This window comes from Antechinus flavipes, chromosome 6 (assembly GCF_016432865.1).
Source record: "Antechinus flavipes isolate AdamAnt ecotype Samford, QLD, Australia chromosome 6, AdamAnt_v2, whole genome shotgun sequence".
Lineage (NCBI taxonomy): Eukaryota > Metazoa > Chordata > Mammalia > Dasyuromorphia > Dasyuridae > Antechinus > Antechinus flavipes.
The window spans coordinates 91,130,117-91,149,453 of NC_067403.1; the positions used below are offsets into that span (position 1 = coordinate 91,130,117).

A 19,337-nucleotide genomic window follows, 5' to 3' on the forward strand; every position below is an offset into this window, starting at 1 on the left:
GATAATTAAGGAAAACTGCCTCAATATTCTAAAAAGAAAGTGGGAGATATGCATTGAAAGAATCCATAGATCACCTTCAAAAGACATCCCACAAAACCCCAAAGAACATTGTTGTAAAATTCCAGAACTACAATCTCAAGGAAAAAAAAAAAAAACTACAAACTGCCACACAAAACTATACAAATATCATGAAGCTGAAATCAGAAACTTCACAGCTTCTACAATAAAAGATCAGAGGACATGGAATACGATAGTCTAGAAGGCAAAGGATATAGGGTTACAGCCAAGAATTAACTACCCAGAAAGATTCGGCATTATCTTTCAGTGGAGGCAGTGGATCTTCAATGAAGTAAGAGACTTTCAATCATTTCCATTGGGGGGAAAAAAAAATAGAACTAAACACACATTTTAATCTACAAATACAGGAATGACGAGAAGGATAGAAAAGCAAATAGGAAAATATATATTGTTTAAAGGTTAATCTGTTTACACCATTAGATGGGAAAATGATATCTATAATTCTTGAGAACTGTATCTGTTACTGGGGAGACAGAGCGGGGCATCACATGGACAAAGGGTGTGATTATGAATCGACTCTGATGTGATGACATTAAAGAAAAAACATCCAGGGATGGAAAAGGTACTGTACTGGAAAAAGAAAAAAGGGGAAGTATAATGGGACAATTAATTCATTTGAAGATGCACTTACACACACACACACACACACACACACACACTATTATAATAGAAAGAAGGGAGGGGGATGAGCACTATCTAAAGCTTGATCTCCTAAGTTCTATATCTAAGAGGCAATAACTTGATCATTCAGTTAGGTATAGAAATGTATCTAACCCTATAAGTAATTAGAAGAGGAAGAGGAAAAAAAAAAGGAGAATCAGGACAGGAAGTAGGGCAGAAACAATAGGGGAAAAGATAAGAGATAGGTGAAAGGGCTAATAAAAAATAAGGTAGTGCATGGTGTAAGAAGTGACTAAGGACAGAGTGGATAAAGGGAACAAATGTATATATGTACAAGGGATAAAATAGGATAGAAGGAAATAATCAAAGAGCTGATAATCATAACTGTGAATATGAATGGAATGAATTCTCTGATAAAGTGAAAGTGTATAGCAAAATGAATTAAAAAACATAATCCTTCAATATGTTGTTTATAAGCAACATCTGATATAAAGAGACACATATAGAGTAAATGTAAAAAGCTGAAACAGAATTTATGGTGCTTCAGCTGAGTTAAAAAAAAAAAGCAGAGGTAGCAATTCTGATCTCAAACAATGCAAAAGTAAAAAAAAAATAGATTTAATTAAAAGAGATAGGGAAGGAAAGTACAACTTGATAAAAGATATCATAAATAATGAAGTAGACATTATGCTAAATGTGTATGCACCAAGTGATAGAGCAGGCAAATTGCTAAAGATTTTAAGCCCATTGAAGGAAGAAATAGACAGCAAAACTAGACTAGTGGGGGACCTCAAATTGCCCCTCTTAAAATCAGACAAATCTAACTACAAAATAAACAGGAAAGAAAATAGAGAAAACCTAGATATGACAGAATTTTGCAGAATATTGAATAGGGACAGAAAGGAATACACCATTTTCTTGACAGCACATGGCATCTACTTAAAAAGTGACCGTATATTAAGGCATAAAAACCTCAAAATAAAATGCAGAAAAACAGAAATAGTAAATGCTTCCTTTTCAAATCACAATGTAATATACATTGAATTCAATAAAGAGGCAGGGAAAGAAATCAAAAACTAACTGGGAATTAAATAATCTAATTCTAAAGAATGGGAGAGTGAAACAACAAATCACAGAAACAATCCATAATTTCATTCAAGAAAATAACAATGATGAGACAACATACCAAAACGTTTGAGATGTAATCAAAGAAGTTCTTAGAGGAAATGGCATTTCTCTAAATAGCTACATGAATAAAATAAAGAAAGATGAGATCAATAATTTGGGCATAAAATTAAATAAGCTAGAAAAAGAACAAATCAAAAAATCCAAATTAAATACCAAATTAAAAATTCTGAAATTCAAAGGAAACATTAATGAAAATAAGAAAACTATTGAACTAATTAATAAAACTAAGAGTTGATATTATTAAAAAAAAAAAACAAAACAGATAAAACTTAGGTTAATTTGATCAGAAAAAGGAAAGAAAAAAAATCTCCAGCATCAAAAATGAAAAAGATGAATTTATCACTAATGACAAAGAATTTAAAGCAATAATTATGAGCTTTTTTGCCCAACTCTATGGCAGCAAGTATGACAATCTAATCTAAGTGATGAAAATTTACAATAATATAAATTACCCATTTTAACAGAAGAGGAAACAAATAATTTAAATAATCCCATTTTAGAAGATGAAATTGAACAAATCATTAATGAACTCCCTAAAGAAAAAAAAAAAATTTCCAGGGTTGGATGTATTCACAAGTGAATTCTACCAAACATTTGAAGAGAAATTAATTCCAGTATTATGTAAACTATTTGGAAAAATAGGTAAAAAAGGAGTCCTGCCAAATGCCTTCAATAACACAAATATGGTACTGATACCTTAATCAGGAACAGGCAAAACAGAGAAAGAAAATTCAACCTCCTTAATGAACATTGATGCAAAAATATTTAAATAAAATATTAGCAAAGAGAATACAGTAATTTATCAGTAGGATAATAACTATGATCAAATGAGATTTACACTAGAAATGCAGAACTGATTCAATATCGGGAAAATTATTACCATCATTGACCCTATCAAAAATAAAACCAATAGAAATCAAATGCTAAACTCAATAGATGCAATAAAATAAAAATAAAAAAAGCTTTTGACAAGATACAGCATCCATTCTTATTAAAAACACCAAAGAACATAGGAATAATGGAAGCTTTCCTTAAAGTAATAAGCCATATCTATCTAAAACCAACAGCAAGCATTCTTTGTAATGGAGAGAAGCAGGACACATTCCAAATAAGATCAGAGATGAAACAAGGATGCCCATTATCACCACTATTATTCAAAATAGTACTAGAAATATTGGCTTTAGCAGTAAGAAAAGAAAAACAAATTAAAGGAATCAGAATAGGCAATGAGAAAATAAAACTATCACTCTTTGCAAATGATATGATAATTTACTTAAAGAATCCTACAAAATCATCTCAAAACCTACTGGAAACAACAGCTTAAGCCAAAGTTACAGGATATAAAATAAATCCACACAAATCATTAGCTTTTGTATATATTACTAACAAAACCTAACAGCAAGAGATAGAAATTGAAATTCCATTTAAAATCATTGTAGAAGAAATAACATACTTGGCGGTCTACCTGCCAAGACAAACCCAAGAACTATATGAACACAATTACAAAACACTTCTCATACAAATAAAGTCATAAGTAAACAATTGGGAAAATGTTAATTGCTCATGGGTATGCATACATGATTTGGACATAAAGAATGATATAATAAACAAATAAGGAGAACAAGAGATAATTTTCCTATCAGATCGTTGGGGAAGAGAAGAACTTATGACCAAAGGAGAATAGGAGAACATTATGAAAGGCAAAATGGACAACTCTGATTTAATTAAATTAAAAAAAAAATTTTGCTTAAACAAAACTAACAGAAACAAGACCAAAAGAGAAATACAAAGCTGATAAAAAAAAATTTTTAGCATCAGTGTTTCTAAGAAACATCTCATTTTAAAATATATAAAGAACTGTGTTAAATTTATCTGGATACACGTCAATACCCAGTAGTTAAATGGTTAAAGAATATGAACAATTTTCAGATCTCAAAATTAAAGCTATTTAAATTTAAATGAAAAATGCTCTAAATCATTATTGATTAGAGAAATGCAAATTAAAACATCTCTGAAGTACTATTTCATATCTCTCAGATTTGCTAAGATGACAGGAAAAGATAATAAAAAATGTTGGCAGGGATGTGTGAAATCAGAGACACTAATGCATTGTTGGTGGAGTTGTGAACTGATCAAACCATTCTGGAGAGCGATTTGGAATCATACCCAAAGGGCTATAAAGCTGTATATACCCTTTGGCCCAGCAGTGCCATTATGTCTGTATCCCAAGAAAATCATAAAGTAGGGAAAAGGACCCATATGTGGAAAAATGTTTGTAGAAGCTCTTTTTGTAGTAGCAAAGAATTGGAAAATGAGTAGATGTCCATCAGTTAGGTAATGACTGAATAAGTTGTGTAAAATAAGGTAATGGAATATTACTGTTCTAGAAAAAAGAAAGAACAAGTTGATTTTAGAAGGTCTGAAAAGTTTCCATGAAGTGATACTGAACAAAACAACCAGAACCAGGAGTACATTGTTGTTGGAATCTTTACAAACTGCTAACTCATTAGAGTTGATAGAGATAATAATTATCTAATTTAGCATGATTCAGTATTATTGATCTGATCTTACAAGGAGATGTTTTGGGCCAGAACCTGAAACAAGGTACTAAGTAGAACTAATTGATACAATGCTTGTGTTCACACCTTTACTCATTGGAGTTCACAAGTATGGGAGTTTCACAAAGTAAACTTTGTAACTTTATGAGTTCACACCTCCCTTGAAGCTCTTTGGGCCAGAGAGCACTATGGGAGAAAACCCACAATCAGGGTTTAGTATGAGATATCTGAATTCATACCTCCCTTGAAACTCTTAGGGCCAGAGAACACGCTGGGAGATATCCCACAGTCCCACTCTCTCATATATAAGAAACAGACAAAGGCTCTCAGAGAGAGTTTAGCTGAATTAGATTGAGAGGGGAGCGTCCAGTGAGTTCAGCCAGAAGCCCTCTCTCAGAAGAGAGTTACTTCGGGTTACAGAGGGTTACTTTGGAACATTGACTGGGGTCGGAGAGGAGCATTCTGGGAGGAAGCCCACAAGCCCTCTCTCCAAGACAAGAGAGATTCATTCCATTTTCCATTTGGCTGGCTGGAGGCTGAAGAAAGCAGAGGCAGAAGCAAAGGACAATCTGCAAGAGGTCTTGGAACCAAGCAGAGAGATAGGACTCAACTAACCAGGCTATTTTGGAAGGAGAAAATAAATGTTTGCATTTTTACCAGCTGGCTGCATTTTGAGTGATTATTACTTTTAACTGAAACTAAAGCTGCCTCCAGAAAACCTCCCCGAGAAACCAGCTCTCTCCCAGAGAGAACAATTATTATATTTTATAGAAGAAAAACACCAGCACATTGTATACAAGAGCAGCAAGATTATGTGGTGATCAACTATTTAAAAAAAAAAAAAAAAAACTTCACTCTTTTCAGTGAATCAGTGATCCAAAACTAGCTCAAGAGACTTTGGATGGAAATGCCATCTGCATTCTGTAAAAGAACTAAGGAGACTGATTGTAAATCAATACATGCTATGTTCACTTTTTTTTTTTTTTCTCTCTCTCTCCAATGGTTTTTCCCTTTTGCTTTGATTTTTCTCTCCCGACATGATTCATAAAGCAATCTGTATTAAAAATACATTACTTTGTGAGGGAAAAAAAAAAACAATATGAAAGTGCACTGGATAAAATTTGAGAAGCAGTATACTTAATGAAAAAAGAATTTTACTGCTACCAATAGTATTCATGAAGACTACGAGAAATATGTATAATTTAGGCAAAAGGTATTTCTCAAGTTCATTTTAACGATTTGAGGCAGAGTAATAAAAGGAATAGAGGTTTGGATTTAACATCTAATTTGGACTATGATGTTTCCTACCCATATGATTTTGGGATTAAACCTTCTTATGTTACTGGATCTCAGTTTTCTCATCCATGAAAAATGGGACTGAATTAGATTGTTTTGGAGATGTGTTCCAGCCAACAATATACTGTAAAATTCAAACCCAATACATTATTTTAAATGTTTCATCAGCAAAAGGATTCAACAAATCATGTGTGAAACAGAAATCATTGAAAAAATCCTTTAAAATGAGGTTAAATCAATTTATTAATTCAAATGATATGAAATGCTTTTTTAGAACATATAGATTACCAAATGCACATGCAAATTAGAAAAGGTGCTTAAAATCCAATTAAAGTATCTTCAAAGTGTGCTCATGCTAAATCTTTAAGATCAAAAAAGTCTCATTATCACATTAACCTCTTTTCTACTCTCCTGTGATACAAGTGTCATTACATTAATTAGTCATTATCCTGTCCTAAAACTACTGACTGTTGTGTATGTGTTTGGAAACATTACTACTATTCTTGGATATATATTGACATACCTTATATACTTTACAAAATAGTGTTTAATTTTTCTAGTTTAATGTTTCTGGATTTGGTTATTTATAGTTTACAAGTTAAAATAGTTACAATTCCATAAATCAGAACAGATCATGATGATTCTAAGGTAAAATATTGGAAAAGTTATAAAATGTGTGCAATGTCTTTTTTTTTTTTTTGTGACACAGCATTTGAGATCCATGAGGTCAATCATTCTACACTGCATTCTGACCCAATGACCCAACTACTCTATCCCTGACAAGACATTTTAAAGCTAGATTCTATCTTATTCAGGCTCAAGAAAAATACTATTTAAGTATGAGTCAGCTGTCTGAAGAGGTCAGGTAACTCTAGTATACCTTTTTCAAAAAGCTGTTGTCAAGAATGAGGAATATAGAGACTAGTCAAGAAATGTGCCTAGACTTACATGATAGGAAAGAGAAATATTGTAAGCATATGTCCCTTGCAAATGTAAACATCTATTAAGAACAAATAATTTGAATATTTCCACTTATCCAGGTATATATCCTAGTGTGTGTCTGTGTGTGGGGGAGGAATCAGGAAAAAAGCATGAAGTTGTCTAACAGAATGATTCTAAATCCTATTTTTTTAAAAAAATGTAATTTGCTTTGCCAGTATCTTCTGAGATGAACTTGAGATTTCTTCTATATAATCTTAATTTAGTATTCATGTTGCTTGAAGAGCAATTGAATCAAAGAGATTTTCCATATGTCACTTGTGGGGATAATTAAGAAGATCAAAGTGTTTTTTTTTTTCTTTTTTTTTTTTTTGAGCTGTGATTATTAGTGATATTTTTAGGGAACACACTTTCTAATCAGCCATTCCTTGTTTTCTTTTTGTTAATAATTAGCATGGGATTTACATAGTGAAAACAGAGCTCTGAAAAAAACATTGATTTCCTACATGTCTGAAAAGAGAATGGTGTGTCTTAGAAATGGATGGTACTAGCAATGTAAAAATACCTCACATTTACATAGTTCTTTAATAATTTTGTGAAGTAAATAATTGAGCTATTATTTTGACCATTATAAAAATGAGGATACAGAAAATGAAGATGTTGAGGTGAGTTGCCAGACATCACTTGACTAGTAATTATGAAAATCAGAATTCAAAAACTGGTCATGGGATGTATATAATATATATATAGTTAAAAGGGCCTTTAGGAGTCATTTCATATAATCTCATGTTTTATAGATTAGAAAATTGAACTTCAAAGAGATGAATTGATTTGCCTAAAATAAGAGCCATAAGTAGAAATTGTGTGATGGTGGTAGTGCAAAGAATTGTATAATAACTTCAGAAGGAGAGAGGGTAGGTCATTCTCTGAAGATGGTATAATTCTACCAATGTTGAAGTAAAGGGAATCTAGCCAAAAAGGCAATGGTTTTTAGATATTGTACCACTATGGCAAGAAGAGATCTATGAGGCAAGACATGGGTAGGCATTTGTCTGAGAGAGAAATAAAGAAACCCTTGGTGTCCATACCTTTTGAGAAATCCCCATTTTGATTATTGAAATTCCATCTATAATAATAATAATGGCTGACATTTATATGGCGCATACTCTGGGCCTCAGTGTTCTAGATAGTTTACAAAAGTTATGTCATTTGATCTTCATAACAATTGGGAGGTAGGTACTATTATTAACTTCATTTTATAGATGAGAAAATGAAGGCAAAAAAAAATTTAAGTGTCTCACCCAGAGTCACACAGGAAATAAATATCAGAGGTCAGATTTGATCTCAGATCTTCCTAATTCTATCCAGTTGCCCTACATTGTCCTCTGTATCACGTACCTGCCTTTGAAATTTACCAGGTAGAAGAAACAGAATTCAAAACGAAGTCTTCTGATTCTTCATCTAGCTGTCTTTCCAGCATAAATATTTTTTTCTCTGAAATACTGTTGAAGATTTAGTGGAACTACAAACATATTCCCTGATCAGAACGTTTTAATTTCCCCTGCCTTTGAATATCAACATCATCCCATTTTTCCTAGTTACCACATTCTAATTTTATACATGAATACACTAATAGAACTGAGATAGCTGACATAACATTTAAATTTAACATTCTATCAAGCACAAAAGTATCACAAAAATAAAGAAATAAATGAATTAATTGGGAAAGCGAAAAGGAGTATTACTCTTTTAAGAAGGTCATTTTTCATTAAAATGTGTTATTTAGGCTAACATGAATTCATAATTATTTTAAATGAGATGTTAAAAATTTAACCATTTTAATTTCTACTGTGGTAAATATCAATAGATATAAGCAAATAAACAAAAAGCTATTTGGCATCATCAATAAATTTTAAGAATATAAATGGGAATAGAGATTTTAAAAATGAGTCTTTGTATTACATTAATCATGTTTTTTTTTTTTTCACAATAATTTTATTTTACGAATTCTTCTTTTTGGTATTTCAAGTCATTCATAACTTGTCTCTAAAGGACCTTTCTTATCTCATCATATAATGATATTAATCTTTTTGCATGCTATTATCAAATGAGATAATACTTTTTAAAATTTCTTATGACAGTTCCTGGCACATTTTAGGGGCAATATAAATGCTTATTCCCTCACTTAACCCTTGATTCAGCCAAAACATTCTTGTTTTTCTTCAAAGAAAACAACTCATTTTGCCTCCTCTATGCCATTGTACAAGCAATACCACATTTGTGGAATGCAGCAGTTCTATAGCTAAACCTCTCTGAACTCTTAGTTTCCTCATTCAGGAAGCATCATAAAGCCAATCATGAATCAATCAATTGCTAAGTGATTTCTGATCTAGCCCCCACCCACCCAAATCACATTTGTGTTTTATTGTGGACACCTATATAATATGCTGTATACTCATAATATTATTAGATCTAAAGCTGGAAATTACCTCAGAGGCTATCTCAACATCCTCATTTTCTAGAAAAGAAAACTGCGGCTAAGGAAAATTCAGAAACTTTAATATGATATAGATTGCTTATGTCAGAGAAAGTATTTGAACCAAAGCCTTCTGATTCTAGAATAAACATTCTTTTCCTTAGACCAAGCTCTTCCTGTTTATATGTGTCTGTGCTATAGAATGTAACCTCCTTGAGGGGCAAGAATTGCTTCACTTTCATGTTTAAATTTCACAGGACCTAACACAACACTTGGCAAATGTTTGTTAAAACAAAAGCTATGATCTATAATATTATAATATGGTTCAAAGTGATCTTTTAAATTAGAAATTTTTATCTTTTTATATATGATATACACTCTTTTGTCTTTTTGGTAAAACATGTAGACAGAATCCTTCTCAAAATGTTATATACCTTTAACTGTATGAAATCAACCATATAAGATTACAAAAGAAACTAATTATATTATAATATAATATAGCAATTAATCCTGGAACCATTGTTTTTAATTTTTGGCAAAAGTATTAATTTAATATGAGGAAATATAAAATTCATTAAAATGTTTTAAAATTAATTTTCATAGCACCCTCTATCCATGAGGGTGAAATTATAATCTAGTTGCTAAATGACACAGAAGACTAGGAGATGTTTCTTAGCTCAGGACTGTGTGCCTAAATAGAATCAAGGGAAAGCACATATGTGATAAGGTGGCATTTTTTTTCTTGGATTTGAACAACTAGTAAGCAATTAACCAAATATGAAGTTGAAGTGCTTTTGTGGTTAAGGTAGCAAAAATTTCATTGGCCTTTGTACTTTTTTTTTTTTTAATCTGGGCTTGGGATTCTAGAGCTAAAAAGAGATTTCAAAGGAAATTCAGGTTGTTCATGCCTTTAATTGTTCACTTCAGAATGCGCTAAAAGGACAATAGTAAAATATATAAAACATTTATTTGAAATTAAAATATCACATGATAGTAAAATAGCCTCCTTTGTTCATATGGTTTACTTTAAATCATCAAACCCTTAAAAATCCCTGTTTAACTATATTCACTTAGTTAAGAACTTAAAAATGAAAGAGCATTATATTCCCTTCCTAGTCAATCATAATATTTTTTTAAAAATCCAGCAAACCAAGAAACATAATTACTGCAATACAGTGGTTCTTACCATTTACTTGGAAGATGTGAGTCTGATATAGTTTATCGTAGCCATCTGCATAGCAGGTGTAATTCCCCATATGTGTTGTGGTCACTTTAGTAATGTATAGAGATCCATCATCTCCAAAATCCTAGAAATAAAAAGAAATAGGAAATAAAGTAAATTATGCTGTAATTATCTTTGTGTGTATGTGTGTGTGTGTGTGCGCACACACACACACGCATGTTAATACGAGTGTATGTGTGTTTATGTTGTGTAAAGTATTTGATGCAATACCTGTTACATAATAAGTGCTTTATAAATTCTTTTTCATGTCCCTTTTCATTTGCAGAAATATCAGAAGACAAACTAAACTGAAGTGGCTGTTTTTATGATAGAATGATAATAGTTCTTTATGACTTTAAGTTTGATAATTCATAAATCAAATGACCTTGAAATTTCCCTAGAACCTGTTAAATAGCAGGCTTGTTTTATTTACAAGAATTACTTTCTAACTTTATTGCTAACTCTCCTATTCCTTGAATAGATCTTTGATTAAGTGTCAAGGAAGAAGTTTATTTGCATATGGAATAATTCAATCCGGGATTACTTGTTCCCATACTGGTTTAAGCTTTCAATATTGAGATTGCATCAAAATTGCCTTTTTTTCTCTGTAGGGAAAATGAATACAATAGAGCTTGCTTGTAGTATGCTGACTTTTCACATTAGTAATTTTTTTATCCTTTAAAGATGCAAAATAATATACTTTTGTGCAATATCTTGCTTCTCACTCTGCTGTCACAATTGGGTCTTGCCTTGTTCTTTTAAAACATAAAGCAACAAAAATTTATTGTTCAATGAGTTTCTTGAATTTTGGCCTTTCTTTTCTAAGTGATTGAGCAGTGTTCATCATGGTCTTGTTGGATATCAATAATCTAAAAAACAGTTCTGGAGCATTGAGGTTGCTATCAACTCGCTATTAGGTTTTCTCTGTCATCTAAGTAACCAAAAACCCTATTTATTACCAAGCAAGTTTTCTAACTTCTTAAACAGAAGTGTTACTTTCAGCCAGTACTATTTCAATTGCTGCCATTTCACTGTGTTGACTACCAAGAAATCATTATTTTTGACATCTGTGGATATGTTTTCAATTTAAGGAATAACCCTCTAATCAAACAAGAAGAACAAATAAGCAGATTAACAGGGGCTATGAGGTGAGGGATGGAAGAGAACACCCATTTATGAAGTACCTACTCTGAACAGACACTGTGCTAAGTACTTTATAAATTTTATCATTTGATCCTCACAAACTCGGAGAGATAGATGCTATTATCACAATTTTCTAGGTGAGAAAACAGAAGACAGAGGTTAAGCGAAGCATACAGAGTTTGAATTAGTGAATTTTCAAGGTTGAATTTTAACTCAGATCTTTGTCATTCCAGGACCACACTGTGCCTCCTAGCTATATAACAGATAAAGACTGCAAATTGTGATAACTAGAAGAAACCTAAAAGGCTACCTAATCCAAATTTCTCACATCACAAATTATAAAACTAAATATAAGTGAAGTGGTTTGTCTATCCATGACCACATGCAAACACACAGTAAAGAGCAACATCTTGATTTGAACCATACTATTAGAGATTTAGATGTAGAAGTGATATTAAACATACGCTATATAAATCACCTAATTTTACAACTAAGGAAACTTGAGCCTATGAAATTAAACAATTCTTGTTCCCCAGGCTACCTTTGAAAAAATAAGAAACAAAGAGAAAATATGAAGCCAGGTTCTCTGCCTCCAAAGACAATATTATCCCCATTGCACTATCTTACCTATGCCATGGATTATTTACTCTTTTCTTTCAGTTTGGAGAAATAAAATTTGGAGATTGGTCCTCTAATACATTCCCAAGCATAAATGACTCACCATGCAAAAATCATATTACCTATTTTTTTTTTATTATTCTTATAGTCTAAGTTTTAGAGAAAATGAAAAAAATAATTTGAAAGTCACAGGGAGCTATATATAAGAATTTATATTTGAAGAAATATTTCCTAGTTTGTTTCTGATCTGCTACTTATTAACTACATAACTGAAAATTTTATCTATTTTTTTTAGTCTTTTTCCCCATGTATGGTTTACCTCAGGAGATTTCCATGAGAATCAATTCAGATATATAAAGTGTTAAGTAAACATAAGCTTTATTCAGAGAAATAGCGTCTCAGTTCAAAATTGTTGTTGAATTATAGTTAACCCACTTGTCTGAACCTCAGCTAATTTTGGCAGTATGTATCAGTTAATGAGACACAATTTTTAAAAGACAATACAAATTCGTAAATCATATATGTTATGATATAAAGAATTTCATTTTTGGATTTTTTTTTCTTTTGTTAGGCAAGTGTCTTGTGTTTCTGCTATAGTTTATCATTTAAAAATATATGGATGAGAAATTTAGAAACATAATTAATGATAAAGAACCTTTATTTAGAACACTTGCTTGGAAAATATTTCTTAATTAAATGCAAATTAAGAGCTTGATAAATAATTCTTCAGTGATCCTGTCAGTAGTACTTAAAGAGATGTTAAAATTATTCTTCTGGTTACTTTACTTTTCTATTTCTGTATATATGTTTAAATGCCATATTTGAAAAAAAAATGTTGGCAAATAAAATTCCTGTCACATGTACCCAAAGAATACATCTTCTGGACCTTATCAGAGGTTCAGGGATCTACAAGTAACTGTATCCTTTTAGATTATTTCCATAACCTTTCTGAAGAGTTGCAAATTGGGTTACCAGGAGAGTACTACCTTTGTCCTTCAGTGATTGTATTTCTTTGTGTCTAATTGGAGTGCATATCACTAATGTGCAAAAAATGGTTTAAACTCTCTAAAAATGACTCTCCAAGTGATCGATAGGGTGTATTCTTCTGGATAACTATTGCCATGCCTATAAACCATACTCATTGGATTGTGGCTATTGAGAAGAAGACCAAAAAAAAAAAAAAAAAAAAATCCCTTCTATCTTTACACATAAAGAACTGAGTTCTTTGAGTATTACTGGCCCCTGACTCATTCTCCTCAAAATTACTACTTAATTAAAGCCTCCAGGGATATAGCCAATTCTCAATCCAACAATTATCCCTTTAGAGACAAATGAAAGAATTTTGCAAGAGATTATGAATTTAAAATTCATGAATACATTATAACCATGACTTTTGTGAAATATATAAATTGATATGGGAGTATAGAAACATAATAATTTTTATCCATTTTGCAAAAATGACTGGAATATGGACAATCAATAAAGTGGTATCCTAAGTGGTATTTCTCATTTTTTCTCTTATACTTAATGCTTACTTTTTTTAATGTTCATATTTTAAATTCTCATTTCCTAATCCAGTTGTGCTGTTTTCTTATTTTTTTACTAATAAATGTCACTATTCAAATCATCAGTCTAGTAAATACATATTTAAGCTTTACTTTTAAGGAACTAATTAATTAGACAAAATAATATGCTCATAGAAAAACAATTTGTGAGTGAAAGTATATTTCAAATATAATTTCACTGACATAAGGAACTATTTGTGTGCAAACTCCAAACTCCTTCAAATATCACAAATAATCCCAGAGCAGAGATACTTTTTTAGGTTTTTAAAAATTATTTTATATTCTTTTCTTTTGAAATTTTGAATTCCAAATTCCTTTGTCTCTCCCTCTTCTCCTCCCATCCTCTGAGAAGTCAACTATAATAGCAATTATAAATGTGAAATCAGACACAATGTAATGGCCATATCATCAAAAAAAAAAAAAACTTAAAAATAAAAAGGGGAAAATTTTTAGCTTCAATTTCTACCTATTGTTATCAAAGTGCCTTCTATAACCTGTTTCTGAACATTTGGCTAATGCATTTACCATTTTTGATATCAGTGCTCTTGAAACTGCTGCTGCCCTCTCCAAAGCCATTCCTTGTCTACCTGTGTTCCATGCAGACCTCTGCCTTACTGTCATAAACCTCTCTTGCCACTCATCTAAGATCTCTTATTCTAGAAAAAATAACCCATTCCAAAATTTAATGTTATTTATCTTTTTAGGTCTGGTGTTTTAAAATCTAATTTGAAGCATTATTTTTAAATTGTTTGGAGAGGAATATTAATAGAGTTTAACTGGGTTTCTTTCTGTACTTATTTATGAATAATATTCTCACTTCATATAATAATAAAGGATGCAGACTAGTCTCAGAATCACATACTTTCTAAGGGTCCTTCAGATCACATTTATTGCTTACTGAATTTAGTTGAATTTAATATAACAAATATTTATCAAAAATTTCTACAATTTACAAAACTCCATGTTTATCACAAGAGGAACAAATAAGAAGATTATAAATTCTTAATATCAAGGAGGTAAGGAGGAAAAGAACCATTCATATATGTATGTGAACATAAACAAATAAGCCTATCCAGTGTAAACATGATGCAATTTTAAGAAGAGTGTGATATTAACTATAACTCTTTGTGTGCTTCAGGTATTCAAGAAAAGAAGAAGGGAGAAGGATGACTGGTAATGATCTGTTAAACCTTTTGTAATGTATGCCATCTCCCCTGAGTTATAAATAAATCAATGCTTTCAAAAGGAGGAAAAGATAAAGAAGTGGTAGAAGGACTATGCAAATGCCTATAATCAGGAGATGAAGACTATTCAGCTAATTTGTTAATTAGATAAAAGTGGAAAGTTCATGCACATTCGTAGTTATAAAAGTTTTTACATTTCAATATGAAGTTTGCATTTTGTATTTGGGGTTAATAGAGAGTCTCTTTGGTTAAGGATATGCAGTAGTTAGATCTGTAAAAGAATATCAAAAGAATTCTATTTGTAGGAAAGTTTGGAGCATGAAGAGAATGGAATAAGGAAATCAAATACTGAAGGTGAGAAGTAATGAATACTTTACATACAGTGGTAATTCTGTAAGTGTTGAAAAGATGGTACAATCTAAGGGTGGAGCCAAGAAGAGACAGGTCTTTATCTGAGCTCTTCCTGGAGTCCCTCAGATCTTCAGATCAACATCAAATAAAACCTCTGAACTGATTTTGGAGTGACAGAAACCACAAATATTTGGAGTGTAACAAATTCCCAGCAGAAGATATTTCAGAAAAAAACTTTTTTTTTTTTTTTTTTTAAGTCTGTTTCAATAGGGCATGCGAATTGGGGGTGGGGAGGAGGAGAGGTAGCTGAGCACAGGAACAGCACAGGGATCCGGGGCAGTTTAGCAATTGTTTGATTTTGAGAAATGAGAAAGGGAAGGATCAATCATGAGTCAGGGAGGTTATAACTGTTGATGACTAGATGAGTAAATTCATTTGCTTTCATAACTACTCATTTTTGGTCATTTTACTTTAAATATCTTCAAAATCCCTTCTGGTAAATACTATTCATTATATTCAAGACAACCCTTAAGGACAGCTAGGTGACACAGTGGATATAGAACACCAATTCTGGAGTCAGGAGGACCTGAGATTAAATTCAGCCACAGACATTTAATAGTCCTGTGATTCTGGACAAGTTAATTAACTCTAATTGTCCTCCAAAAGACATTATTTAAAAATATATTTTCTCCAGAAAGTCTTTCCTTTCTGGCTGTTCCTTTACTTTGTTATCACTTTGCAGTTTGAGTAATATTATAAAATACTTAGCTGCATTCTTTAGTTATTATATATATATATTATTATTATTATTATTAAGAAGCTGCATAGTTCAGTGGGAAAAGTGTTGGTATAAGGATTTAAATCTTGCATCTAAGTTTAACTGCCAGATAAGGGTTTAAATCCTGCCTCTATTAACTGCCTGCTCACAGCCAAATCATTACTTTCCTTTCTGAGATTAAGTTTCTTTCTGTAAAATACATATAATGATACATGTAAGAAGCTATCTCACATGGTTGTAATAAGATTCAAAATAAAGAAACAAAAAGAAAAACTATACAAATATCATTGTTTCCATTGAGCCCTGGCTAGTTTCCCCACCCAACAGCATATAAATTCCTAAAACAAATAAACAAAAAAGACCAAGCTTTTCTTTTGTGTTATATTTCTTAAATTACTTTTTAAATTACCTTAAATTGATTCAACTGTAACAACTTTTTGGTTCATAATGTTTTGCTTTTGGTGTTTTCTGTTCTCTATTAGCTGCTGGAGAAAAACAATAACAAAGAGGAAGTTTTCAAGGAACTTATAATCAACCATCTTATAGAAACCATGTACATGATGAAATGATTGAAGAAAAGAGGAAAACTACAAATAGATGTTCAGAAAAGGTACCATGAACTGGCCAAAGCAGGCCAACTAAGATAATATAAAGATATGAACTAAGACTGTGTGGTAACTGATACAGAGATCTGGCTATAGGGAGGTAGAAGAAAAGATTTAGGGGGAGCTTAATAATTGTATGCAAGTATTTGAACGTTGTATGGAAGAAGGATGAAACTTTCTATATTGGGCACAAAACCCAAACCAATGGGTAGCCATTTCTCAAAGAAAAATTGTAGTACCCAGATAAGAGGGGTAACCAAAGAGGCCTGCATAGCATCAAAAGATAAGCGGTTGGTGATCTTCAGGCAGAATCTGGATTATTTTTGGACATGGAGTCTGTAGAAATGATTCATTTTTGCATGAGTTGGAACAAATAATATGAGGAAGCTTATAGGATATTTGTGAGTCTAATATGACTCAAGTTTTGCAACTAGATTATTTTAATATCTACAGCAGTAGATATGGGAAAGAAAGAATAAACAAGCAATTTGAATAAAAGAGGTCAAATATGACCTACAATTACAGTATTGAGTTTGAAGTTCTTCAAAATTATTAGTGTTCTAAAAGAACTAGGGGGGAAAAAGCAAATAAAAAAAAATGGGATGATTCTTTTTCCTTTATTTGTAACTAAGTATAAATGATTATTGTGGAAACAAATCTTATTAACAAACTTGTGTTTGTAATAACAGTTGATGCCCATAGAATGCTTTAAAGTATACAAATCAAGTAAAGAGTATAAATAGATTTGTAATTTCATGTATAAGGATCTTATGTTCTGCTGTGTAAATGGAAATCTTTATTGATTTTCATCTCTGTCTCTTTCTCTCTCTGTTTCTGTCTGTCTTTCTCTCCATTATCTGACTTTGTCTCTTTGTTTCTGTCTGTCTGCCTATCTCTTTCTGTCATTGTCTCTTTATCTTTTTGTATCTCCTTTCTTCTCCTCTCCTCTTATTTATCTTCTCTTCCCTTCCCTTTTTTTCCCCTACTCATCTTTTCATTCATTTCCCCTTCCCTTCTGTTTTCTGCTTTCTCCTCCCTTCATTTTCCCTCTCCTTTTCACTCTGTTATTCTCTTTTTCTTTCTTTCCTTCACTTCTACTCTCCTACTTTTTGTTCTCTACTCATCTTTCTCATACTGTCTTCTTCTCTTTTCTTTCCTCACATAATTTTTATTTACTTTCTGTTTATAGCTTCCCTATTTTGGTCTTCAGTTAATAGTAAATAGTTAATAGTAAAGTAAGTTTTCTCAATCTGAAATTGGTGTAAATTTTTAGTAGAAGCATATGGCAAAGATGTACATGTAGACATGCTTTCATGAGAAATGGAAAGATAGTTAATGGATAATGGTTTTTGCACTCCATCTTCTTATGTGGAGGAGAGTTTTAATTACTTAAACAGACTTTTTTTTTTGTTTTTCAAAAAAAATAAAGGATTGTCAATATAAATGTTGTGTAGTGTCCTACTTGAAGAGCAAGCCAACATGTTATCTTACAATACACATTAAAAGGAAGAATATTCTTATTCAAAGGAACATCAAATATTGTCACACATTTTACAAAGTCTCAACCATAGGGGAAAATGAGTTTGGGAATGAGCTGGGCTGGGGAGATCATACTATATTATTCTATGTAGGAAAAAAAACAAACTTAATATTATTTTATGCAATCTTCCAACACAACTGAAAATTATTTGAAAAGTATTAAGTTCTTTTTATATCTGTTTTGTAGATTCTCTGATTTTTTTTTAGGTGTCATTTTCCTTTTTCTGTGAGGATTAAACTGTCTGTTCCATATCCAAGTATATTTGGTATCTCACATGTTTGACCAGGAATGAGAGATTGAATTGGCTACATAGGGAGAAACTTAGACATGATTTGTTTCTAAACTTTATTTTGAAGACGTGATGTATTTCTCAGTAGAAATAATGAGTCAAACAAAGAAAATCATTATGTTAAGGATAAGTCTCTAGAATCTGACCTCACCCATGTTAACCCAGAGTCCTGGGGATTTATAGGTTACAAGTCACACATTTAAAGAAACTGTGATTTAAAAGACATTAAAGATTTGTTTCAAGGCTATTTAGCTAGTAAATGGAATAAACAGTCAAACTCAATTTTTTGGATTCTGTGTCAAGTACTTTTTTCACTATATAAGTTAAACCACAATTATATAATACCCATTAGGAAATTATCATCCATTCAGAAATTTGTGGGGAAAAAGAGAGGATAGTCACAAAGTGGTCCAACAATTTTAGTTATACATAGTCAGGTGATCAATTATACCAGACTTTCCTCATCAATTAGGAAAGCATAAAAGGTAAAAATATACCATGGACCCCATATTGTACTATTCTCCATAGTACATATCACATTGTAAATATCACATTGTCCCAACATTAACACATTTACAATCATTTTTCTATGGGGAGTAAGACTGTAATGCATACAGCCAGCAAAGTCATTTTCCTTTCTTTTTAATTTTGTTTATGCTGCGTATGCTTTTACTTTACAATATTGGGAAAGCTATTTTGCTGGTTATTTTTACATGTACAGAATATATTTTCATAAAAGAACAATAAAAATAATTTAAGCAAAACGAAATCTACATGTTGAAAATGACTAAATCACTGTTACTGGATGTGACTGCCTAAAAGTTATCTGCATTTCCCAAATAGCTTATTTGGCTAGAAATTTAATCTAGCATCAATAAATACCACC

At 31.5% G+C, this 19,337-nt stretch overlaps 1 protein-coding gene across 1 annotated transcript in view; it reads right to left on the bottom strand.

The window, feature by feature from the left end:
• Positions 1-19,337, bottom strand: part of FSTL5 (follistatin like 5) — a 994,361-nt gene that overhangs the window by 206,024 nt on the left and 769,000 nt on the right. Inside the window, exon 8 of the mRNA XM_051966050.1 lies at positions 10,343-10,463. Within this exon, the coding sequence (XP_051822010.1) occupies positions 10,343-10,463 (121 nt within the window). The remainder of the gene's footprint in view (positions 1-10,342; positions 10,464-19,337) is intronic.